Here is a 24,840-nt window from a genome sequence, read left to right as displayed (position 1 = left end):
AAAGTTGATCGGTTTGGGATACTGTAGTATCAGGGTTTGGGTTTTGTTTGGTGGTGGGATCCCACTTAAAAATGGATGGGTATGTTCAAGGGATGTTGTTACAGTTAAAGCATACAAATGAAACAGCAGAATTCAGGTTGCTTTAACATGACCCTTTTTTGCATCTCTGTGTCAGGCCAGTCTTAGAGGTGGAGGTGATTTCATTAGGATGGTGCAAAGAAGCTACAATCAGCAGGAGATCCAATTTACTAGGTATTGTCCAAGCAGACAGCAAGTGACAGCTTCCTGCCCCAAAGAGTTGACAGCCAAACCGTATAAAATGAACAGTAGCAGAGTATGAATCCATTATCAGTTTTAAATAAATTGATTTCCTCAGTCCATCAACCATTTCATGAGTTCCTGCCAAAGTGTTCCCCTGTTGCTGACCCAGCCAGCCTGACTCGGCTTGGCTCCCTTCGTCATTCCTGACATCTCCTATGATTAACCCATTCTCCTGTATTGATTGCCACCATCTGTGGTTGTAATGCATTAATTGTTCTTCCACTTTTGCTTTGAGGGGATGGTGTCATGTGAGGGGTTTAGTAAGGTTTTTCTTTCCAGCCTGTCCCACTAGCACTGGCCAGCACGTGTTCCCACCAGTTACACGGCTGCAAGACCTCTTTCTCCAGAGGTTAGTTTGGGGCTTTATCCGCCCTGTCTTAAGCATGTGGTAGCTTTAAGACCTTAATATTAGTCAAGCTTTTTCTCCCTTTTGCTTTAATTAGGTGAATTCTGTCTTATTTCATCTTCTGCACACCCTGTCTCAGACTGGGAGCCCTGCAGGAACTGGTGAATTTGTGATTACTCTCATGTAAGCAACACTCTGTATGTCATTCTGCTTGGAGAAGGAAGGCTCTGCATCCTACCATCATGAGACAGACTTCATATCGATACTTGGGTCCCTTTATCATAGAGATCCAGTTGCCAAAGGTGTTGAGGAGATGAGCTCCTCTTGGTTTCAGTGAGAACTTCTGAAAATCCATCCAGCTTTGCTGAGAGGCACGCGCTTGGGTTAAAGGGATTGACAGTAGGCATCATCTGGGTCTGAAACGTTTCATCACATGATAATTGGGAAACCTAAAGCATTTCCACAGCATGTAATTTGCATACAGATTGCATTCATGATTTTGGGGAAAAAACAAGGGTGGACTTACCCCAGTATGGGCTGTTGGACTGAATTCTAGATGGCTGCCAGGCACTACAAAAAAACCGTCCCTGATACTTTGGGCAAATCAATGTGGCTGTCAGCTAGAGCCTCAGTCCCAGGAACCTGTGTGTTTCTGTACCGTGGGGGAAGCAAACAAAACTGCTGGATCTAGAACTGTAGGTTGAAGGCATAGAGGAGTATGTCCTCAGAGCTGCCACAGTTGTGTGGGTGCCACCATTGTCTGGGACCATTGTGAGGGTCATCTCCTGGGTGTGGGAAGGGAGGAGGAGGGGACAGGACGAGCTCTGTGTGGCCTGAAAGACTGGTTAAACTATGGGTTTGTAGAAGAGTGAGGATATTGGGACACCTGATATTTTCCAAGATTCATAACTGTTCAGTGTGTTGTGAGTAGAGTCAGTGTCATTCAGGAATTTCTTGCTCTTCTCCTGTGCTCCTGGCATGGGAGCCTGGTGTGAAACTCCCCAAGGTTTGGATGAGTTGTTGGAGTGCTTGGGAGATACCAGACACTGATGTAGGTCTAGGACCTATGACTGCTAGGTAAGTGTCCTGCATCCCATGAGCTTAGATGTGTGCATAGGTGTGAACTGTGGGGTGGGAAGGGTCATTAAGTGTTCTTCAAAACTCTTGGCTGGGTATCATGTTGGACCCAGTGTGTTCAGCCTCACCTCGTAGGCTGTTGCTGTTTAGGGTTGATTGCTAGCATGCTTGATAGCAGTGGTTTGTGCCCCTAGTCTGTTTGGGAGAGGAACGCAGCTGGAAAGGATTTCTCATCAGCAAATAAGTAAATACTGCAGTTCAGAAAATAAATGCTTATTAGGAGAGTTAAATCTCAGTGGTATTTCTCTCTGCTTTTTCTCTTCAGCACCTTTTTGTGAACATCTGGATTAACCTTGGGCAAATCCACTGAGTATGTTGCCTCGGTTTCCCCACATGTCAAAGTAGGATAATACTTAGCTACCTCACCAGGGCATTTGTTACACTTAATTAATGTTGTAATGTGTCTTTGGTTCCTCTGATAAAATGTGCTGTGCGAATGCTAAGTTGTTTTTACTGATGGCATTGTTAATTAAATGTGCACATATAAATGATTTATTGGCACTAGAGAACTAAGATTTAACAATTTAAAATATTAACGTCAAGGTGGTTGGGTCAATTTTAAGCCTGTATCATTCACCTATTTAGAGACTGAAACTAATGGCACTGGGAGAAGAAGGGAAGCAGGAGCTGGACCAACTAATGGCTTATTTCGTGGTATTTCTGTGTGGGGACTAATTTAATAACAGGATCTGAACTCCAGTGCCTGGCCCAGGGAAGCCACTGGCCGCATCAACGGTGCGCTGAGCTTCGCAGAGCACAGGAGATGTCACCTAGCAGTGATCCCTCTTGGCCCAACTTAGAAACCATTTGTCAGCCTTTGGAGGAGTGTGCTCCAGTTCAGCATGGCAGCTGACATGCTGTATTAGCTCTTGTGTATCAGGAAAAAGCATGAAAGAAAGGATATCTGGGGCATGTGTGCATCTGCAAGGCTGCTGGTGTGGATCACCTTCTCCTGTTGAAAGCTCCTGGCCCAGCAGCTGTTTGTTCCCACAAAATAACATGGTGTTTCAGTCTCTAACCGTAAGGCTTCTGCCTCCTTATATTCTTCTATCCTCTGTTTTTCATCTAGGCAGATGTTTGAGGTGGATGTGGGAATGAGCTGTAGTTGATAGCCCGGGCAGGGACCAGAGGAACAGATATGTCATCCTAGTGCAGTAATGAGTTCAAGGACCTAGAAGTATGGAGCTAAGAAGAGAAGAAGGCCTGTGGGAGCAGATACAGTTGGTTGATTGGATACTGGGACCAGAGAGGAAGGTTAACCATCATCTATTCCCTTTCTGAACCCAAGGAAGATGTGCACATTAGTGTTGGTGCTAGCATGTTGGAGGCAAAAGGGTTGGAAAGAAAAGGAAACTGTTCTGTAAGCAGGATTTTCAAAGGTGGATTCACAAGGGGAGGGAGAAGGAGATGGGAAGATGTACACGGTGCTGTAAAAGAGGCAGTTGAAACTCAAGAACGGAGTGCTGAAAGTAGGGTTTTGATGAGAGATGCTGTGAAAGGGACAATGATCTCACAAATGCAGAAGCCCCAAAGGATACAGGACAGATGGTCTGGGAAAGATGAAAGCTTTCTAGCACAAACTAGGGAATTGCTGATTCAGGTGTGAAGACTTGAAAGAGGGAACCGAGCAACTGAGGAGTGTTGGATACAGTTGAGCTGGAAGAGAAAGTACTGACTTGGCAAAAAGAAGGAAGAATAATAGAGAAGGTAAGAGGGGTGCGGGAAACACATCATGAGTGTGAAAGAAAGAGTCATAAGAGAACCAACTAAACATGAAGTAGGGCTTAAACAAATTGGAGTTTGCCCTTCACAGTAGGGCAAGGAGTGTGTTGTAAATTAAAGAGGACCAAGGAGCTGGGAAGTGCAGGGAAGGATGTCTTTTAGCATCTCTCAGGAGTTTCTCACCAGCATCCATTCCTTCCCAGTGCAGCAGCTGGGAGTGGTGATCCTTGCTGTGCTTCAGGACTGGGCTGTGTAGCACTCACAGTAGGCTGTGCTTGTAGGGTAGACTGCTTGTCTGTCTAATTCCGGGTAGCTTGGACTGAAAAGGCTTTTCACGATCTACTGATTTCTGTTTACAGCTCAGATCCCTTATGGTTTGCCATTGTTCTGCACAAACCTAAAATCTAAAACTACCAGATTTAGGTCACATTTCTGAATACTCTCATGCAGATTGGTAGCTGTTTCTTCAGATCGCACGTTTTGTTTCTGATGAGGGTTTGGAAGGGAGGCATAAGCAATAGTGATAGTAATGATAGCACCCCGGGGCTTGGTTTTGCCACATACAGCACTGATGGGGAGGGCAGCATGACCTTGGCTAGGGAGAGATTAAATTCATCACCTCCAGCATGATGTAATGACTGACTGCAACAAACAGGAGAGAAAGGAGGAAAATATATCGACGGTAGGAATGCAGGTCTGTACAGTTGTCAAGCGACGTACGGCATTGCATTATGTAGAATTGCCAAACAAATATTTGGGAGCTTTAAGTATTAAGAGAATAGATGGTAAAAGCTGTTTTCTCTAAACTAATGCCTAGCCATTTCCTGTGGTTTTGCAATATTGATGCTAATGTGTTGCATGTTTATGTATATGTTTTTTGTAGGCTTATTACAAGCTATATTTATATACTGCTGCCACTTTGTTCAGGGCCTTAAGCATATTGTTTACGGGGAGTGTCTGAAATCCCAGGATATATGACCATAGGAACAAGTAGCTTTAGAGACCTTGTCACAGATAGATGGGCAGTGGAGCTCAATATTCCCACATATAGAGGAGGAGAAGACTTGCCCTTTGGGGGAGGGGGGTTAATGCCAACATAATTTGGTTTTAACATATGTCTCCCTACCTTGCCTGATGGGGAGTGTGTAACAGCTGTTAGAGCTGTGTACTTCGCTTTGCAGTAGATGCAGAATAATAAGTGTCTGAGTTATTCTCATTCTGAATTCTAAATAAATTAGGCGCTCATCAAAACCAGTTTTATTCCAGAACAACTAAATTACAGAGGTGGTCACCTGTAATATGTCAACAGTTCCTGGGGTGGGCTTCGCTGTCTGGATCTCCTGCCTTTGCAGAGCTTTCTTTGCCCTCTTCCCATCAGTCTCGTTGGCCACCGTTTCCATCTTGAATTCAGAAGACGGCGTAGAAACGAGCAAATCGGTGCCTGTCTGTGTGCAGCACCATACACGTGCGTACTTCTATTTTCTTCTAGCCTGGTCTTCAGTTGCCTTGTTGATCTTGTTTTCTTGAGAGCTACATGCTGAAAAGAAAGGTCATGCTAAGAAAAAGTGATTTCTCACTTGGCTGAGAGATAGCTTACTACTTATTTGAGTGTGTCATTGGAGCAAGCCTTGGGCTGCTTTCTTCTGAGCACCAATGTGCTGTGAATACAGAGACCTGGGTATATATGATAGCAAATAAGCTTCCAGTTATACAGCATCTTCTTGTGCTGAATTTGGTCTCAATAGGAGTAGAAAAATGCATTAAGTGTAAAATCCAAAAATGAGAAGACTGCTTCTTCAGGGTGCAGGAAAGAGGGATATATTCATGTATTAAGAGTCACGGCTAGAAAATACCAGATGTGGAAGTGTCAGAAAACTTGATGAAAGCATCCCTGGTACAGAGGCTAAAGTCTGGAATTGCAGAAAAATGAGGGAGGGGATTCAAGATGTTGAATTTCTACCTGCACACATTTCCTAGCGAGGCATGCTTCATCTTGTGCAGAAGCTGCAAACTCTACGTGATGTAGGAAACACTAATTTGTTTGAAAGCTTTTTTCCCCTTTATAGTGTGTCCATGAATTCCTGCGTGAGAAGAAACTATACATGTGTGCATATGATTGTGGGCAAGTCTCTCTATGGAAAGCAAGCCAAAGGAGTGCCATCATCTGTAAATCTGTGGGTTAATGTGTTAAGAAAATATCTTTATTATGCTGTGCGTGTGTAATAGCGTAGCACTTATAAACTTAAAAACCCAAAAGATTGTGTATTTGCAGCTGGAGCTAGAAAGAAACACAGACAAGACCTTTTTCAGATGTATTGAGTTGTTGCTTTTTTTTTTTGGCCCAGATAAGCCTAAGGAGGCTTTATCTCTGTGTGTACAAAGGAAGTACCTTCAGAATGAGATAAAAATATAGTTTCTAAGGATTAAAAGACATGGTTTAGGCATGTGTGTTCTGTTCCAGGTTTAAAACCTAAAGAGTTGGGTGTTGCTGCTCCTGAAACGTCTTGGTACGACACCTTTTGTATGTAAGACCTCTTTCATTAAAGTGCTCAATTTAAAGGAGTAATTAATTTCTGCTTGGGCCTGATGTTCACAGTATAGATAATATTCCCTTAAAATTATTCAGAAGGGATTAATGTTAGGTGAGCGTGATGGCATATAAAGGAAATTGTGGCACATAGGGAGATGGTGGGTTGTGCACCACTCTTTAACCATCCCACCATGCACCCCTTCATCAATAACAATAGTATCGCAACAACAGGAAAAAAACCCACAATTCCACATGCAACACATTATCCTGCTGGGAGGAGATCTAATCTAGCAGTTTAGCTTTTAAAAACCTCTTGATTTTTGCACACTGGAGGTTCATTGTGTTTCCTAGGTTAGAATTTGTAATTTTCTTTCAAAAACAAAAGCTGACTTGAGTCATACAACAGGAAAATAACCAGATCCTGGGGGATTTAGAGTGAAAAGCCATTAGAATCTGTTAATTACAAGATGAAGAGCAATCAAGCAGTGGTGGTCTGTTGGGGAACCGCTTTCATGCATCTTGATATATGAAAAAGCTTCATGCACGATGTCAATGGGAAAAGTTTCAGTGAAATGTGTCTTGCAGATGGTCTGTAGCTTCAGTCCTAAAAGCCAGCACCTGAGGAGTAGTTGCCATCTTCAGTAAGGACCGAGTAGCTTTACTTCAAGAAAGGTCTTTCTGTACAAACAGCACTAGATTTAGTTCAACTGTATACTTTTATTCTGCCTGTAAATAACATAAGACAATGGCCATTTGAGTGCAAGCTTTCTCACCCAGTATATTTTCCCATTGTATCAACAACTTTGCTTAATTAGGTTCCAATTCCTTTGAGTAAGTATTCAGGGTTACTTGGCAGTGAGTCTGTCTGCTTGAAAGAGAATTGCTGACGAACCAGCCATTCGTTAGTAAAAATGTCTGCTGGGGTGGGAAGGTGAGAAGTTGTTAATTTAAAATAAGGTCTTTAAGAATCCTAGCTGTGAATCTATAGAACAAACCTAGCTGAAAATCCAGAAAATTCACACTTACTTCAATGACAACTGTGCTGGAAGTTTGAGGTGAATGTGCTTTATTTGTGCAGAAAAGGGTGGATAACAAATGCACAAACTTCATGGCCTGTGATTATTTATAATACCATGAAAGTCCCAAATAGGATTTCCAGTCCATCGTATGAACATGTGCACATACAATTGGAAGAGATAAATCTTGCATCTTAATCCTCCTAAGGAACAACTTCTTTGGCCCATTGTTATTGCTGGTACCTGTAGAAAGTAGGGGAGAGTGTAAAAGTAAGAAAAAAGTCCACATTGTACCATTTCTCCTTTAGCCAAACTTTCCTCCTTCCTCAGCGTGGGCCTTCAGGGAAATACAGTCAGTTAAGTTTATTTCAAGGTTAGTTTTGTTGGGCTAATGGCACAGAAGAAGTGCTGCTGCATCTTTTACGTGTTGGCTTACGTGGTCAAAGCCATGGTTGTTAGCTACCCACTGCAGTTACCAACCTTCAGGTACTCTGACTCTGTTCCTGGTAAGACTAGATTTTGCAAAACTACCACATTTACAAACTATAAAAATGTAGGTTTTGTTCACACATAAATGTTCTGATTCACAGTTTCACTCCCAGTAGGGGGACTGAGATGTTTCAACGTCGGCGTCTGGGCTCCTCCTCTTGTGTAGACCATGGTCCAGCTTTTCCTTCAGTATGAGCTTCTGAATTTCACTTTAAGGATTGATATATGTGGGATAACAGAGGAGGAGTGGTCTCACAAAGGATTATATTAAAGGGGGAAAAAAAGATGCGAGTGATTTGTGCTCATCTTGCCTATTTTGAGCCCCTTTGGGACAGGCTCTCTATTTTGTGTCAGGAAAGGAAGGTGATAAAATACTCAGCTGTGATTTTGCATGAGCCCACTGGTGAGTGGGGTGCTTAACTCCTGGAGCACTGCGGCTGCAGGCGGGTGTCCACAGTGGCTCTTTATTAGTGAAGAGGGATGACAGAGAGGAGCCTTGCAGTTACTGGGAGGATAGGTTTACAGCTTAGCTAGAGGGTCTGTCTGGAGCTTTCACTTGCTCCGTAGAGTTGAGTCCACTTGAATATTATCAGTGTGTGTCCCTCCAAGGAAATATGTATGCTGTTTTAACAGCTGTCCATCTGGGGTGGCTTTCATTTAGCCCCACCCCACAATGTTTTCTTGCACAAAGATGTAAAGAGTCCTATTGCACTGAAGCAGCTCCGACAATTTTCAGTTGTTCAGCTGAGTTTCCTTAAGCTTCACAAAACATCCAGAGCATTTCTGATTCTCTTAATGCCGACTGCTCTTGCATGAATACCAGCAGTCAGCCAGATTTTCCTTCTCCTCCCTTCCTTCCCTGTACAAATTGCTTCCCCAGGGCCATCCAAATACAGGGCTCATCTAGGAGGGAAGGAAATCAGTGTGCTTCAAAATCCAGCTGTTGCCGCATGAGTAATTCCTTCGAATGATGAATGTAGGAGGTATCTCATCTACTCAGGAATGTCCTAAATTTTATTTTGTTTTTCTTTGCCATCAAGAATGTGCTGCAGAAATTTCTTCTTTTGGCGCAATCAATGAAAGTCCCTTCAAATCCCAAGGGCAAATGTTCCTAAGTTCCTGTGGGTAGACCAGTCGTGTTCATCCAGTGCCACATCCAGGAGAACAGGGATGTGTCAGGTTCAGGACAGAGGTGCTTCTGTCTGGTCTGTTTTTGCTCTCAGATCTGATTTACAACTTCATTTTGCATAATGCCTACCTCTGTGGATATGCATCCAGTCTGTAGGCAATCACAAAGATTTGTGGTGGAGTCAAGTCCTTCCCAATGTCAAGGAACTGTCCTTCAGACTTCCCATAATACTGTCTCTGCAGTCAAGGAAAAAGTTGGCATGTGTGGAAGGTTGTTCATAAGTCTTAGCACAGGACTTCAGCCCTGGAGCATCTTAGAGCTGTTCTGGACCTGCACACTCTGTTAATCTTGACTGAGTCCTGAGATGCACCTACATTTGTCAGTTAATCTTTCTATATTCATATGTAATGCCAAGAGACAAGAAGTTGCATACTTTTGACATCCCCAGAGCCTTGCTCTCTTCTGTTGACTTAACAGGACCAAAACTCTTAAGCTGTCTCCCATCAATTTTATGGCTGTCCCTGGCTTGTTGAGATGCCACGTTATCTCATCGCAGGGGACCTGAGCGCACAGTGCCACATGTCCACCGATCGCTCCTTATCTGCCTTGATGTGCGGAGGAGAGGTTGCCACATTTCATCAGGTTACACAGTTGGTGGCTTTCCACCAGAGTGCAGCAATAGTTGAGATTAGCAGCCGCGTGGAACAAAATGCTGTTGCTTGCCAGGCAGTAAACCCTTGTCTCTTGAATTTTGTTGTGTGTTCATTTTATTTCTTCAATCTTGTTTTAGCAAAGGCAGCTGGCACCTTCTGCCTCTCTTGTTAAGAAGGGCTATAGGTGCTAACCACCTAGCAGGAGGTGCATGAATAGAAGAGTCATTTCAAAAATGGATTTCTTCAGAGTAGGACTATTCAGTCGGGGTGGCTCTCCAACATACCCCCTGCCTCTGCTTTTGGAGTTTGTCTCCTGCAGACAACAAATTTGGGAGGGATGGGGAAGGCCAGCTTTTCAACCTTCTTGCCCTGCATAGAAATACCAAGTGATCATCGTAAAGCAGAACATGCAACCACAGTGGATGGTGATACCCTGTTTTTCATGCCTGAGAGATACAGATGCTTGTAGTGGTGTCGTAGGGGAAATAGGTATTCTGTCAGTTAAGTGGTCATGGTGGTTGTCTTCTGAGGACGTGGTAACTCCATCCGACATGTCCTGGCAAAAAGATTGGTTCAACATGTTCACAGCTGCTGTGAATTACAAACCTACAGATCTAAGCAACTTCACAACTTGCTTAGGTGTTTAACGTATTGAATATATTGGTTGTTTTACAGGCAACACGAAAGGAAAAGAATTTGTTTCTTTAGAGGATTAAAAACAAGTTATTTAGCTGTGTTCCTGGGGAAGCAGTGCTAGAGTGCCTTATCAAGCAAGTCACTGTTCGATGACAGATTTGGTGCTAATTTTGCTGCTGTCTGCTCCCGTTTGCATCTCATGGTTGTGTGTGAAAGCAGCAGAGCGATGATTAGCTCAGACCCTGCTGAAAAAAAACAACAGTGGCTTCTGAAGAACAAGGGAGTGAGACTATATTACCCTCTGGCGTTTTTATTTTATTTAGCAGGTAAAACTGTTCATTGAACCAGAGTTCATTTACAGTGGTACCCCAGCAGACTGCAGTAACAGGATGAATTACCAATCACTCACAGTGCAAACAGGAATCATTCAAACCCTGGATCATCTATACTCATGAGTTCAAGTCTCTTGCACTGCACACTAGATAGTTGCCAGTTGTCTCTCCCTTGCCTCCAAAATCCTATCTGGCATCCCAGTCCCTGTTTTGGCCCCCAAATCACATTTATATCTGCATTCCCCCCAGTGCGTTTTGATTCTAATGCTGTTAACCAGAAGCTGAGCGGTTCACAGGATTAGACTCTTAGCCACCAAATTAATGGAAATCGGAGTATATGCTTCCTTTGAGGATATACTTTCTTTTCAGGAGCTTTGACTTGGAGGATCATTGGTGAGATAGTATCAGGAGTCTTAACTAATCCCCTAATGATTGTATCGAGGGTGAACAAATCTCTGTATAACAATTAGCCCAGTGGTCCACCACAAGGCTACTCTTACCTGATAAGTGGGTTTTTGCATTGAAAAGGATTTTTCTCCCTTTGCTTCAAAGCTGGTGGCTGTGCAAAGTCCTGAACCTCATGGTGAGGCAGCGTGCAATCCTGTTGGGGCTGGGTTGAGCTGCCTTTCTGCTCCCTTTGGAGCAGGGCGTATTCTAGTCACTGAGTTTATTAAAAATGCATGTGTTAAATGATGGGATAATTACGGCAAGTTTGTCTGGGGATGGATAGCAGCAGTGAGAGAAATTGAAAAATGTGTCTGAGAAAAGATATCAGCTGTCTTTAGAGAAAACAGTTCATGGCGGGTGGTTTGGCAGCATACATTACAACTGCTGGTACAAGGACGGATGCAGGACACGGGTCCAGGAGCAGTGGTTCAACCGCAGCATCGCATGGGCTGCTGCTGGCACCCCAGCGCTTACTTGCTTTAGGTTTATTGGCACCATATCATTCCTTTGGATTTCCCCGTCTGAACGATTTTGGTTTGGGAGGGTGCGTTTGCACTTGCTGGTCGCATCAGGAATGCGGTCTGAAGAGCAGAGGCTGTCTCCCCCAGTTTTTGCCTGGGGGTTGCCTGACTGATGCAGCAGACCATTAACTTGCAGACAACCAGGATATCTCCAAAGGCAACTCCATCAATTGGCAGGAGGTAAATAGATGCTGCCTTTCTGAATAAAGCAGGGCTGGAGCCCTCTCTGTTTATCTTCCCTTCCAAAATGGGTGTATCTGCTATTGCTCTCATGTTTTCTCTTTGTTTTGCTTGTCTGAAGCCTCTTGGCTGTGGGAGAGGTTGCATGGCCTCAGAGACTGAGAGGTTTTTTCATGGTGATTAGTCGGTTTAGTTAGGGCACTGGAGACCTTTGTCCATATGCTGCCAAAAGATGAAAATGATTATTTGCCCACTTCACAGGGAGACTGTGAGGATTAATTCATGTTTGTAAATTGTTTTGGAGATTTAAAGCTCTGTACAAGCGCTAAGGATTATTGCTTTCTAATTCTTTAAGGTAATATAACTTTTATAAAGACTTTTAGCTTCGAAAGCATCTTTGAAATGGGAAGAGTTAAGTCCCTTTGAAATTAGATATACTTCTAATGTTTAAGATAAAAAGACCTGCTGCTTCTCTGCTGCTTCTTCAAAAAAAGAAAAAAAAAAAAGCGATGGCAGATTGTGATAGTGCCTCTTCTTTTTTTCCAGGAGTCCAATGTGCTGATTGCTGCTAACAGTCAGGGTACAATTAAGGTAAGTTATTTCATGCATCTCCTCTTTAAACACTTGAATCTGTTGTTAGTAAAGAGCAAGGTCAGAGAAACTGTACAGCCAGGAGAAACCATTAAAGGAGGTCATCCCAACTGTAGAAGTTTTAATTTAAATGATGTATTTGCCTCTGGCACATGGCGGAGCGAGCAGACAGCACACCAGCAATGAAACCCAGTTAAAGCAAGGTGTAGAAAAGCTGCTGGTGGCTGTCCAGCACCTGCCGTGCCTCCGCTGCTCCTTGGGGTCCTGGTAGCACAGAGAGTCTGGCACAAGCATCTCCCCAGGCTCGTGCTGGTTCTTGTGGCAGCGGAGGCTGCATGTTAACTCGCCAGCGTTAACCAGAGCCCATCCTCTGGCTGCTGCCACCGATGCAGGGTGCAGCAGAGCTGAAAGCGGAGTTCCTGATGTGCAGCTGAATGGAGCAATGTTTAAAATGAGCAGGGATGCTCACTTGCTTTGCTTACTCCTGGTGCCCAGACTGGCTGTAACAGACAGCAGCTGCCAGCACAGGGTTTTGTGAAAGCAACAGCCTTCCCTGTGCACCGAGAAGCCAGCATTTTGCCAGGTTTTCAGCACTTGAATTAAAAGTCTTTCAGAGTGTCTGTTCAATGTATTTCTATCCGTGAAATGTCAAGTAATATGGAAAAGACTTTGTCCTTCTTTATGCGTCTATCAGACAGCCAAACAAAACCAGTACCCAAACCCAGGCTGGTGCTGATCCTCTGGAGAACCCCAGGTCTGATGCCATCCCAAATCATACACAAAATCATACACAGCAACGTTGACCTCCACCATGCTTTTGAGGCTTGGTGGTTAATGCCGCAAGCTTGTAGCCCAGAGCCCTGGCATCATTCTGTAGCTGCTGATAAAGGGATTTACCTGCTGTTTGCAAAGTTACATGCTGGATTGTTGCTCTCGTGAAGCTGAGGTCCTCATCCTGATTTCCCCTCACATCCCTGTGACAATAGCAGCTCTCTGGAGCCAGACCAGAGTTGCTGGTCTGAACAGTCCTGGAAAAATCACAAAAAAAGCAGGAATGGAGGGAGACCCAAGCGGTCTGTGTTTGACTGCATGTCAAGATTTATTTTTTTCCTCCATTTTAGGCCACGTGTGGCCTGGTTACTCCTGCTCTTGCAGCGTGTGGAATTGGTTGCTCATTACTTTGGTCACTTCCTTCTTAGTAAAATGGGCAAAATGCACAGATGCTTTTGATATCTTGAAGTGAATCCAGCAGCAACAGGAGAGTGATTAGAGAGGAGAGGTTTTGCTCATGCACTTTGCTTGTTAATGAGAGAAGGTAGGCAGAGAAATGTGCAAACAGCCTGGGCTGTCATAACTCTGGTGTTTCCATTTGCCTTTGGCAGCATGCAGGGGGAAAGTGGGATGGTCTGGGAAAGGACCAGGTTTGCACAAACCTACTCCAGTCTGGGGGCAGATGCTGTACCAGCCAGCACCCATGGGCTAAAGCTCTAGAGCTTTCCCCAGTAAAACCACCCTGGGTTAATACAGGCTGTGCAAATCACTATAGGTGACAGCCCTCATTGTTACTTTTCTTCTGCCATCTCTAGACCATGCCTTCAGAGGCTGCTGCACCATCTTAGCATGGACGAGGGAAATGTGAGCACAGAGGGCTGAGAGGACAAAATCTCTGATCTCCGTTACAAGATTTCCAAGAGCTGGTTGATTGGGATGAGTGGAAGTGTGGATGGTTTTGCTTCATGCTGTAATTTATCCTAGAGCAAGCAGACATCAAAATAGGGATCCTTGCCAAGTGCTTATCCCATTTGCGTGATATTATTGCATGCTGGTGAATAAAGGGTAAGGGGTGGAGACGGAAGGGTCAGTCCTGTCCTAGTGATCTATATGCTGATGTAGGAGATAATGAATGTCATAAATTGTTATTCTAAATGTCTCGTCTTCCCTACTAATTAGGTACTGGAGCTGGTATGAAGGGTTTTCTCTCAAGGCATGAGGTACTTGGTCCTGCTGATATGCTACAGTATTCATCTGGGATCCTCAGCAGAACAAGAAACCGAAACCACCTTGATGTTCCTCCCCAAAAACATCATGTTTGGGTTTTTTTCCATTTATGGACTTTCTAGGACGTTTTGAGACACTGGAAACACCAGTGAACTGTCTGCCATCAACATTAACTCCACAGACTTTGCTGCTGCTGCTGCTGGTGGTGGTGGTATGGTTGTCTAATTTTTATGATAGGAAAACAAATTCTTTTAAATAAAAACAAAAAGGAATAATAAAATTTATTGAGCCACAAGCTGAAGCTGGAAGATTCTCTCTTGTTGCATATGGGAACAGATTTACTTGGGAAGGGAGCTTACAGGGCCACACAGGGCTGTCCGCAGTTGCACATCTCTGGTTACTTTCATCTGGACTGTTCCTTCATCCCCATTGGAAAAAGAAAGTCTCTAAGCCTTACCTGGACATGCAAGCAATCTGCTTTGAGATCCCACAATGATATGGTTCAGTTGTTCCTTTGATTTTTTTTTTTAGGTGCATTAAATGTTGAGAAATGTCACCCCAAGTTGACGCCTCTGGAGACTGAAGTTCTCTGGTCATCAGGAAGAGAAGGACGGCTTCCCCTTCCTCCTCTCCTTATGCCCCTGCCTTGACCCAAAGGGGCAGCTCCAAACGAGAGGAGTAAGTTGTCCTTCCATCCACGTGAGCCTGGGCCTCTCTGCTGCCTGCCACCAGCAACACGCTGAGATGAGGTGACCTGCAGTTGCCTGGGACCTGGACTGACCTCACCAAGATGTTGTGGGATAACGATCTCCCCCCACACTGACCTGGCTGTGTTTGACTATCTCAGCTAGAGGAGGAACCTTCTAGATCCAGTTACCAAAGCCCTGCACCACTTAATCGCCTGTGTGGTCTGGTTGCGTTTGCCCCTCTCTGCACACCATGGAAGCCAAGCATTTTGAATGTTGTAATAAGAGAGGGGATGGAGTTGGTTTGTAGTGTGTTTCAGAGCCATGATATAAGTAGCCTTATTTTTAATGGTCATGCATACACTTAATTGTACATATGGAGGGGGAATAAACCATGATGATAAGAGTCGTTGTTGCTTTGTTGGCAGGATAGTGGGAGGGGTAAGAAGGTGCAGATGGTCTTCACAAGTAGCAGTCATGCTGAGCTATCACGATTGCTGCCAGAACTCGTTAAGCTTGAAAGTGGAATTGGTGGGCGTAGCATCTTTTCCTAGCTGCAGGTGGCAAAGGTGCAATGTATACAGTGATACCTGTGGGAAGCATTTTGATTTGCAAACAGAATCTCTCTGCGTTCATTCATTGCAGTACACGTCTCCTTCGCGCCTCTGAGGCTGAGATTGCTGCAGGGACTTCACAGGCCGTGTCAGCAAAGCAAGGCCCTGCTGCAGTCTTGGGCTACTCATTGAGGAGCCATAACTGATGGTGGCGTGTGAAAGGTGTTTCATGTCTTCCAGGTGTTAAAAGCCTGATTCTGATCTTCCCAGAAAGGTTGTGAGGTCTTTTGACATCCTTTGGTCACAGGACAGAAGCTCTTGGGTGTATGAACAAGGGGGCAGGGATGAAGCCTTACAGCAGAGTCAGGGCAGATCCTGTCCTGATTCAATGTTCATGCCTGTTTCCGGTGGGACCACAGGGGACTTATATGCTCCTTCAACCAACAGCTGTGGCTCTCAGCTGGGAGGGTGTGGGACACACTGAAATTGCTGTTGGCTTCTGGAGAATCTTATCCAGTGGGGAGAAATGTGATGCTCAGCTCCAAGAGAGGTGTGGATGGCCCCCACATGCTGTGTGCTGGTTTTCTTCCATGGTTTCTGGCATGCCAGTGGGGGGTGAGATCAACGAGAGAAGGAAGGGAGAGAGAAGAAAGTGTGCTAGTGTGTGTCCTGCTCCGAGGTGCTATCTGCAGGTCTCCATTGTATAAGCCACCCGAGTCACTGTGGCAGAAGGAAACAAAATTGGTTCCTTCTGTCTGATGGCAGCTGACGCGTCCTGCTGAGCACTAGCTTGATTTCTATTTTGCTGCATTTTAAGAGAATTTGGTGCTGGGTGACTGTGCTAGGCTGTGCGGAGCATCCTTCCCAGCCAGCCACCTCCGAAGGCAGGGCTGGTGCGAGGAGCAAAGGCCATCGCTCTTGCTGCTTCCCCTGGTTTCAGGCATGGGTTTTCCTCAGCCTCTGGCTTGTTTATCGATGCCTACTAATTTATTTTGCAAGCTGTCGTGGCTGCTGTTGTACCCCTGCTCTATGCCGCACAGCCACTGCTTGGCAGGTGACCTCATTCGTTCTCTCCCCCCACCTTGAAGGTCCTCTGTGTTTTAAACTGAAATCACTCCGACGAAGCTGAGATCTTAAAAACAGAAGAAAAAAACTTTGAATGCTGTAAGGTTACTCCTTGAATTAAACAGGGAAAACAGTTTAACATTGGCTGCCTTTTTTTTTTTTTTGGTTTTCATTCTGTTTCAATCAAGATAAAATGCAAATTTGGTGTCTGGCCCTAATTAGAAACACAGCAGCTCATAAACACAAGTTGATGGCATTTTTTGTCTTTGTCTCTTTGTCACAAGTGGTGCACTCCTTATTTTAATCCCCTTAATTTTCTTTCCTTCAGGTAACTCTTTGCAGTTGACATATTAAGTCGCATATAATTACTTACTGTAATCTTTTTTTTTGGTCATTTGGTCAATATTTTTTTTTTAATTAGTTGTCTCCTCAACAAATGGTCCCTATCAGGTTTTCAGCCTTTTTAGAGTCAGGGAGTGATTGAGTTTGGGAGGGACCTCTGGAGGTCTCTAGTCCAACCCCCTGCCTGGAGCAGGTCTTGCCTCAAAGTTGGATGAGGTTGCTCCAGGGCTTGGAGGTGTTCACAACTCAACCAAGCAAGGATCGGAGATTCGTAAGTCCCTCTGGGAAACCTGTTGCAGCACTTAACCACTCTCCTTGTGAAAATTAATTGCAGATGGTGGGCACTTACAGTCTTTATTCTCGTTTTCTTCTTTTGAAAGAACAGGGTTACAAAGCCCTTGGCTGGAAGCTGCCCCAGAATGGTTTTGCCTCCAGCGCTCGTGTCCCTGCAAGAGGTGTTGGGTGAGTCAGATTTTTCTTTGAGAAAGGGAATTTAAAACCCTGCCTGGCCAGCCAGCCTCTTTAATTAATTTTAAAGCATTTAATAGAAGAGTAGGAGGAACATGCCTCAGTGCTAAAAAGTTCAGCGCTGGAGGGAATCAAAAATGATGGTCAAGGGGAAATTTAAATTAATATCAACATGTCAGAGCTCTTCAGCAGTGAGTGTGGACAGCTGCTAATGCCAGCGTTTGACCCAAGCGCTGGAGCCTTGTTTGTTTAGGGTAATTTTGTTTAACTATGGAAGGTCATAACGACAACAGCAGATAATTGGAAAGGCAAGTCTAACTCCTTCCTTGCTCAAAAGTCCTCTTCCTTTCTCGCTGCTTTTTGAAGGCCAGAAATACCCAGCAAGGACCTGCAGCGGTCCAGGGGCGAAGTAGAGCATTCACTGCAGCGTTTGCCTTGAAGAAATTACCTTGTGTGTTGGCAGCGTCCACGCGTGCAGGCAGCGGTGCTAACCCCGGCGTCCAGCAGAGGTAATTGGGGAAATTATGTCTGCTGCCTGCAAAGACTCTTTTTCTTGAGGCCAATCTCACAAGATCCTCACTTGCTCTCCAAGCAGGGTTTCCTTTCCTCTCAGCAGTGCAGAGACTGCATGCTGCACTTGGTCATGGGTGTAGGGTTATTACTGAGCATCTGTAGGAGCTTGGGGACTATCACCTGCTTTAAATGTTGAGGAGCTGAGGGGAGGTGTGTGTAAGACCGTGGGAAGCCATGAATTGTAACAGGATTCATCAGATAAAGACCAGAGCCCACTACCTTTCAGAAGTAGCCCTAGTCCCCCTAGCCTTCTGGTAATCATCACTGCATAGTTCGCTATAGTTTTGCTTTCAGAGTGAGCTGCTAATGGGTTCTTGAAGTGAGGGTCTTCTCATCCTTACCTCTGTTCAACTACAAGGCAGTATTTGGGTATTCTAAGTCTTTAACATCTTCATAAATGAATTAAAATGGTTGGTTGGGTTAAAGCAAGACGTCTTCCTCTGCTCCACATATTTACTAGCCATTTGAGTTGAGTAGGTCTTGCCAAAAACCTGTTTTAAATCTTTCTAGCTTACCTTTCACACCTTAAATCTGGCTCTGGCTGATGGTTGGCCATTGTTATGCAGCAGAGGCAGGACAAGAATTCATCCTCTAACATCAAACAGTAGGAAAAATTCTTGGGAGGGGAAAAAGTGAGGTTTTTGACATCTCTTAGAAATAAATTATGAGAAAGAAAACTAAGTATGGACCTTCCTTGGCTGGCCTGTGGTGCAAGGGGAGAAGGTGGTTCCAGCTCTTCCAGGACCGCAGCATCTCGCAGGGCTCCCTGCTTCATGAACCTTTCACAGGTGAAGGAGGGCTCCGTGCACCCATCGTAGCCTCTTCTAATCTGCCTGGAATAGCAAGTGTGCACAACATGACTGCTACCATCAGCAGGCTGTGGTGGAAGATAGCTCATCGGGGAGTGTGGAGGAAGAACAATCTCATCTGTGATAGCTGCTTGCCCAAAGCCTCTGATCTGTGCAGCGGCAGAGAGAGGCAGGTTAATTTTTTCCTCTCCCAGTTTTGCCTTCTCTTAAAGGCGTCGCTGTCTCCCCAGTCTCTTCAGGGAGCTGTATTAACCTTGATGCTCTTGTTTGACTCCCAAAATATGGTGGTGGGGAGCAATGGGCCTGGCTTTCTCCTAGAGACTTGCACGAGTAGCAGAGGGGCATGAGCTCCATGAGCATCTCTAACCCCATCATCCTCCCCAAAATCCCTCCGGCGCCTCCGCCCCTCCAAGGGGGGGGGGAGCAGACTGTCACTTTGTCTCTTAAAATCCTTTCAGGCAGCCAAGGAAAATAATTTGGAGACTTTCAGAAAAAAAAAGTAAAGCTCATCCTTAGGAGGCGTGAGTAATAGCATGTGACAGCTGAAACCAAGCCAGCAGCGCAAGCTCAACGCGAATCCCAATCCAGCGAGCGCCAATGTGCCCTTCCAGCCCTGCCTGCCTTCCCATCGCCCCTCTCTGCGCCAGAAGCCTTGCCAGGAAGGAGAGCAGCCCCAGGGGCTTTTAATTCAGAAATGAAATGTGTTCATTTAAAGATTACCTCGTCGTAACTCCCTCAGCATTGTGAGTCTCCCGGAGGGGGCTGGCCAATGCCGTGGGCCTGTGGGGAGCCACGAGCACAGTGTTGGGCTCCAATGGACCAAGCCGTGGAGGTGCGAAGGTACTGGACCATCCCATGTGTCCCCTTCTCTGGACCCTGCAATGAGGACGGTGACTGCCAGAGGATGAGAAACTCGTGCTGCAGGTGTGACCGCATCCCACCGCCCAACCCTCCACCCATGAGATGTGCGGGGGTTGGGTGGGGAAAATGCTCAGCAGCTCTGAATTGTCCTCAGGGGCCTTATTTAAACAACAAGTTTGTCTTGATTACGGTGCTTAATCTGACTTGTCAAAATCCCCATAAAACCATTTAGGTGTTTAAGAGGGAAAACACTCCTCTCATCCTCCTAGAGCTGAGCAGGAGCTGGTCTGAAGCCACCAGCCCAGCTGCTCCTGTCCCAGGTCAGAGGCACGTGCTGGGGTACTGCCTCCAGGGATGAGCCCTCACCGCCCCCAGCGCGGTGCCAGGGCTCAGCTAGCCACAAAATATATAGAGTTACTTTATATAGTTGTTTATCTTCTATATATTTTTAATTGTTATTCAAACAATTATTAAGAGCCAGCGGCTCTTCCCCAGTCCTGTGGCAACCACAAAACATCCTGAAGCTGGCATTGATCTGCGGAGTGCAGAGACACCCGTGACTTAATGGGGCAGGGGGAGTTTGAGGGGAATCGAAACGGGGCTGACCCCTCAAAGTCATAAGAGCATCACGCTCGAGCTGGCGCCAGACGGGTGCATGAGCCAGGGCAAAATGGGCCAAAGCCCAGCAGACCGCGATGGCGCTTGCCCCCGGCACAGCCCCGGCGAGGGTGGGGGGGCCAGTGGGCTGGGGGCTGCGAGTCCCGGGGGACATACGGGGCAGACCTACCCAGGGCTGGGGGGAAGGTATGGCTGCATCCTAACCCCCTCCCCTGCTCCCCAGCTCTGTGCAGAGGAGGAGGAGAGCTAATTTCCAAGCTCTTTAAATGCAATACGATGAGTTTACGTTGCTGGTGAAGGGTGGCGGGGCTGGCAAGAGCTGGGAGCGCCATATCTATTTTGTGAGATGTTAAGGCGCTGCTTATGTTTGGATGTTAGTGGAGTAGACATCCCGGTGTGTCCCAGCTCACCCAAAACAAGGAGGAGTAGGAGAGGGCAACATAGGTTACAACCTGTGTCCCCCCCCTTTTCTCCTGTTCAGTTTTTTCCCATAGGAGATTAATGGGAACTCTTTGTCTTCTAACATGACTATACCTTATGAATTCTCTGTCTCACCCTCATCCTTTAAATTATCCACATAATAAAATATGTATTCAGTGATTTCAGATCATAATTTGATCTGCTTAGGGAAGAAAAGGGACGATGGAGAACGGTTGCCGGCATGCTCTGCTCTCCTCCATTTATCTTTATTTATCATCTTTTTTTCCTAACAACCTGTGCGCAGCCAAGTGATGGAAATGACGGTACCCATGTGCTGGTTCCTTGAAGAACAAGTTCCCCCTGGCACCCCCAGCTTGGCAGGACCCAGTGAGCCACCCTGGCTGCCCCCAACCCCACTCTGTTGGCAAAGGTGGTGTTCAGGGTGGTCAAAGGGCTGAGCCATCCTGGTAATTCCTGCCTTGCCCTTGCTACCTCTGGGTTCGGTTTTGCCCAGCTGTAAAATGGGCACGAATTTGCCCCCATGCAGACCCCAGGTACGTGGTGGTTCCTGCAGGAAAGCAGCTCTGCACGGGCAAGCTAGGGGGGCACGGGAAGCACCTGGGATGTGCCCAACCTGCTGGCAAAGGCGGGATGGCATGGCCTTATCCCAAGGCAGAGACGTGGGGTTAAAGATCCTTCCTTCATCTTGCCTGTGGAGCAGCCGTGGGGCTGCTGTGCAGCACTGGAGCTGCCTGAGTTTCATTTTAATACCAAATTTTAAGTCTGAACATGGGTTTTAATTACTTTAATACACTCCTGTGACATCTAAAAGCCTTGTGTGTGGCAATAGTGGCGCTAAAGGGCATTTTGCATTTTAAAAAACCCCAGGAACCTGTAATGCCTTGATGTTGCTGGGGGATGCTGCAATTGCCACCGGAGCCATGACTGCCCCTTCCCTTCTGTCCCATGGGGCCGGGAGGAGGAGGAAGGAGAGGTAGCCCAGCACCATGCAGCCAGCGAGGGGATGTCCCCAGCACTGTGTGACCCAGCCGCAGGGCCCCCTCCGAGGCACCAGCCTCCTGCAGGAGTAAGGAGACAATTTTGGGGGGTTTTTGGCCTCTTCTGCACAGGGGGGAGGAGACCCTCCCCGCCTGGCTGCACCACACCAGCGATCGCACCGAGAGCACGTTATGCTCATTTGCAATAAAAACCAGGGTTTAAAATCCTTACGTTTAGCGCAACTCTTGGACCAATGTTCCCCGGGTGCCTGTTTTCCCTGTGGCTGTTTACGTAGCTATTTGTCTGTCTGTGAGCCTGCATGCCCCCCCTTACAGGGATGCAAAGCGTTTCAGCGGCACTGGCTGGTGGGTTGGCGCAGCTGCCCAGGGAGGTGGGGGATTTGGGGGAAGGTTTCCAGAAAGGAGGATTTGGGGGGCTTCTCCCCCGAGGGCCCCCCTGCCACCACACAGATGCTCCAAGCACCCAGAGGCTGTTTGCCTCTTGCTTCTGCTTTTGAGGTCTATTTATTCCAGCGATGGAGATGCTCTCTGCGTGGCCGGCGCCACTGATGGATGAGAAAGCAAGGGCTCGTCGCGGTGATGATGAAGTGTTAGCATTTGCATCGCTTACCCCAGACAGGTGGAGAGAGGGAGAAAAACCAAATCAGTGCCACCCGCCCGGGGAGGGGACTCAGCTGCCCTGGGCATTTCTGAGCAGCTAAGGGTGGCCTTGCTGCTGCACCTTCTGCTTGTGAGCAAGGGCATGGAGGGGGAGGAAAAGAGTGAAGGCAATGCCCCAAAGCACCCAGTGTGATTTGCAAAGCTGGGAACAGTCATGCTTTGCCAGGATGAGAGCAGCTGGGCTTAAATAAACCCTCTTTTTGGCACCCCTGCGTTGGCCCTGGGAGCAGGGGGAGATTTCCAGCTTTCTTTGCATGGAAGAACCTAGGCACACCGAAGAGGTTGGGTTGTGTTTTGCCAACGGAGGAGATGCTCAACCCAATGCCAAGCTCTTGGTCCCTGCCTGCTCATTGCACCCTGCCTGCCCAAATCCCCTGCTGCTGCCTGCAACCTGCCTGCCAGGCAGACTGCTGTCCCTGACCCGGTGAGCGTGGGTGCCACTAGTTGCTTTCCAAGTTTCCAGCATGTTTTGAGGCTGCAGGGTGACAGCACCGTGGCGAAGTCCCCTGTCATCGGGGCAATGTGCTGCCCCATAGTGCTGCCAGCCAGCTCAGGTGCAAAGCCTCCCACTGGGGTCTGAGCTGCAAGAGGAACCCTCAGAGGAGCCCTTGCGTGGTGGCACCTCTCCCCCTACTCTCCCTATTGCCCTTGGGTCCAGGCACCGGCCATCTCAAATGGGATGGAGAGGTATCTGGGGATGGGTCTGAGCACAGGTCAGCAGCGAAGCAGCTCATCCACCTGTAGATCAGGGTGAAATAAAGAGTGTGGCTTCTTTCATAGCGGCAACACCTCCATCCGAGGTGCTTTACTGTCTTTAGGGGCCGTTGAATGCACTGAGATGCAGCTGATGCTGGGGAGGAGCAGGGAAATTGCCACCAACAGCACCCTTGAAACCCAAGGATGGGGCACAGCTTTGCAGCTGCTTTCCCCCAGCAGCGGCGACCAACCTTGGCACTGCCCCATGGGCGACTGTCTTCTCCTGGGGGGTCTCCCAGGGATGCTCGAGGAGGGGCTGGGGATGGAGAAAGATGGGCATGACCAACATTTAGAGCCAGGAGGTGCCCTATCATCGGCACCTCTCACAATGAGTGACATGTCTCCGGGCTCTCGGCAGTGAAGCTGTGTCCTTCCTTAAAATGTGAAATTTAAAAATCCATTTGGTTTCTCTTGTGCTCCCAGTGATCCCCAAGCATGGGTTGGTTGGATGTTTTCCAAAAGGTCTCCTCTCCTAATGAGCGTTGTATATACAGCCATGTCGGCTCAACCTGCCTGCTGCAGTAGTTGGACTTCACAGAGATGCCATACTATAATATTTATTATTTGCATATGAAACGTTAGACAAACTGTTTTGTCATTAAAAAGACAAACTTCCCCCGGCTTCGCAGTGAGGCCATTTGTTTCTCGCCAGCAAGGTTAAAGATGGAGACACCCTCATGGGCAACACAGGTTGTAGCTGCCAGCACATCTTCCACCCGGGCTTGCCTGCATTTCCCACTGCTGGAGCATCTCAAGGTATTTCTCCTCTCCCTCAGAAACACAAACCCTGCACTAAGGGAGCTCTTTGCAGCAAGCTGGGGACAGGCTTTCCCTGCCCATCACCAGGAGGATTGAAGTCTTGGTGCTACAGACTGGTAAAGCATCTGGGCTGCCTTGCTGTAAAGCTTGTGTCTATTTTGCAGGGCTGTTTTCTGGCTCTGCCACTGTTCTCTGTGCCCCTGCCAGTGCTCGCCTTCATTCAGCCATTGCATGATAGCAGATAATTTAGGGGCTTTGATTGTAGGGTATTGAATGGATTTAAAGATTTGGGTTTATTGCTTTCACAATTGCAGTCAAACCTTTTTAATATTGCTCCTGGTTTACTGTATGCTCCCTCTTATTATCCACGGACCCGCAGCCCTGTGTGTGCGGCAAGTTCCTGGGGAAGCGGCTCAGGTTGCTGTCAGCCCCCCATGACCCCTAGCATCCCCCTGGGGTTCTGAGCATCCCCCAGAGCCCTGGGCAGACCCCCCAGGGCCCCAAGCATCCCCTCCGTGGCCCTAAGCATCCCACCCCCAGGGCCCAAGCATCCCTGGCCCTGAGCATCCCCCCAGGGCCCCGAGAATCCCCCCCTCCCATGGCCCTGAGCATCCCCCTGGAGCCCGGAGCATCTCCCCAGGACCCTGAGTATCCCCCCATGGCCCCAAAGCATCCTCCCACAGCCCCAAACACACACCCCCCATGGGGCTCACTGGGGCTGCAATGCCCAGGGTGCTCCTCTGCCCAGGAAAAGCCCTGCAGGCTGGAGACCTCTCCAGGGCTATTCAGCCTTCCTGGGGTCTCTGCACAGGGAAGGCAGCACCTGCCCTCAGCTGTAATTGAAATAGATGGAATCAGGATGGATCAACGTCTAATTCCTCACCTGGGTGAATGGAGACATATGTTTAATTTTCTGGTAATTCAGGCTGGGAGCCCCGGCTCATTTCTCTGCGCGCACATAAGGATCACAGCTGCCAAGAGGCAGTTTAACTTCATACACGTAGCTCTGCGTAAGAGCTCCTCCCCGGAGCTGCCATCCCCAACATCAGTGATGGGAAAAGAAATAAAAGCCATATCCCAAACTCCTTCTGCAAAGGCAGAGTTCCCATCGCTCCACGCATCCAGGGGAAATAGCAGGGATGCTCAAAGCCCAGGGATGCAGGTGGGTGCCCATGATTTGAGGGCTGTGCTGGGAGAGAAGC

The 24,840-nt window shown here is 47.1% G+C and overlaps 1 protein-coding gene across 2 annotated transcripts in view; it reads left to right on the top strand.

Annotated features, from left to right (window-relative positions):
- COP1 (COP1 E3 ubiquitin ligase) overlaps nt 1–15,140 on the top strand; it is a 130,739-nt gene extending 115,599 nt beyond the window's left edge. For both annotated transcript variants that reach the window (XM_076339641.1, XM_076339642.1), the window contains exons 19-20: nt 12,006–12,050; nt 14,001–15,140. In XM_076339641.1, coding sequence (XP_076195756.1) covers nt 12,006–12,050; nt 14,001–14,018 — 63 coding nt within the window. In that variant the 3' untranslated portion in view covers nt 14,019–15,140. The remainder of the gene's footprint in view (nt 1–12,005; nt 12,051–14,000) is intronic.
- Nucleotides 15,141–24,840: the final 9,700 nt, after the last annotated feature.

This window comes from Aptenodytes patagonicus, chromosome 5 (assembly GCF_965638725.1).
Source record: "Aptenodytes patagonicus chromosome 5, bAptPat1.pri.cur, whole genome shotgun sequence".
NCBI classification, from domain to species: Eukaryota; Metazoa; Chordata; class Aves; order Sphenisciformes; family Spheniscidae; genus Aptenodytes; species Aptenodytes patagonicus.
The sequence above is the reverse complement of the archived record's forward strand: the minus strand, read 5'-3'. Positions and strand labels throughout refer to the sequence as shown.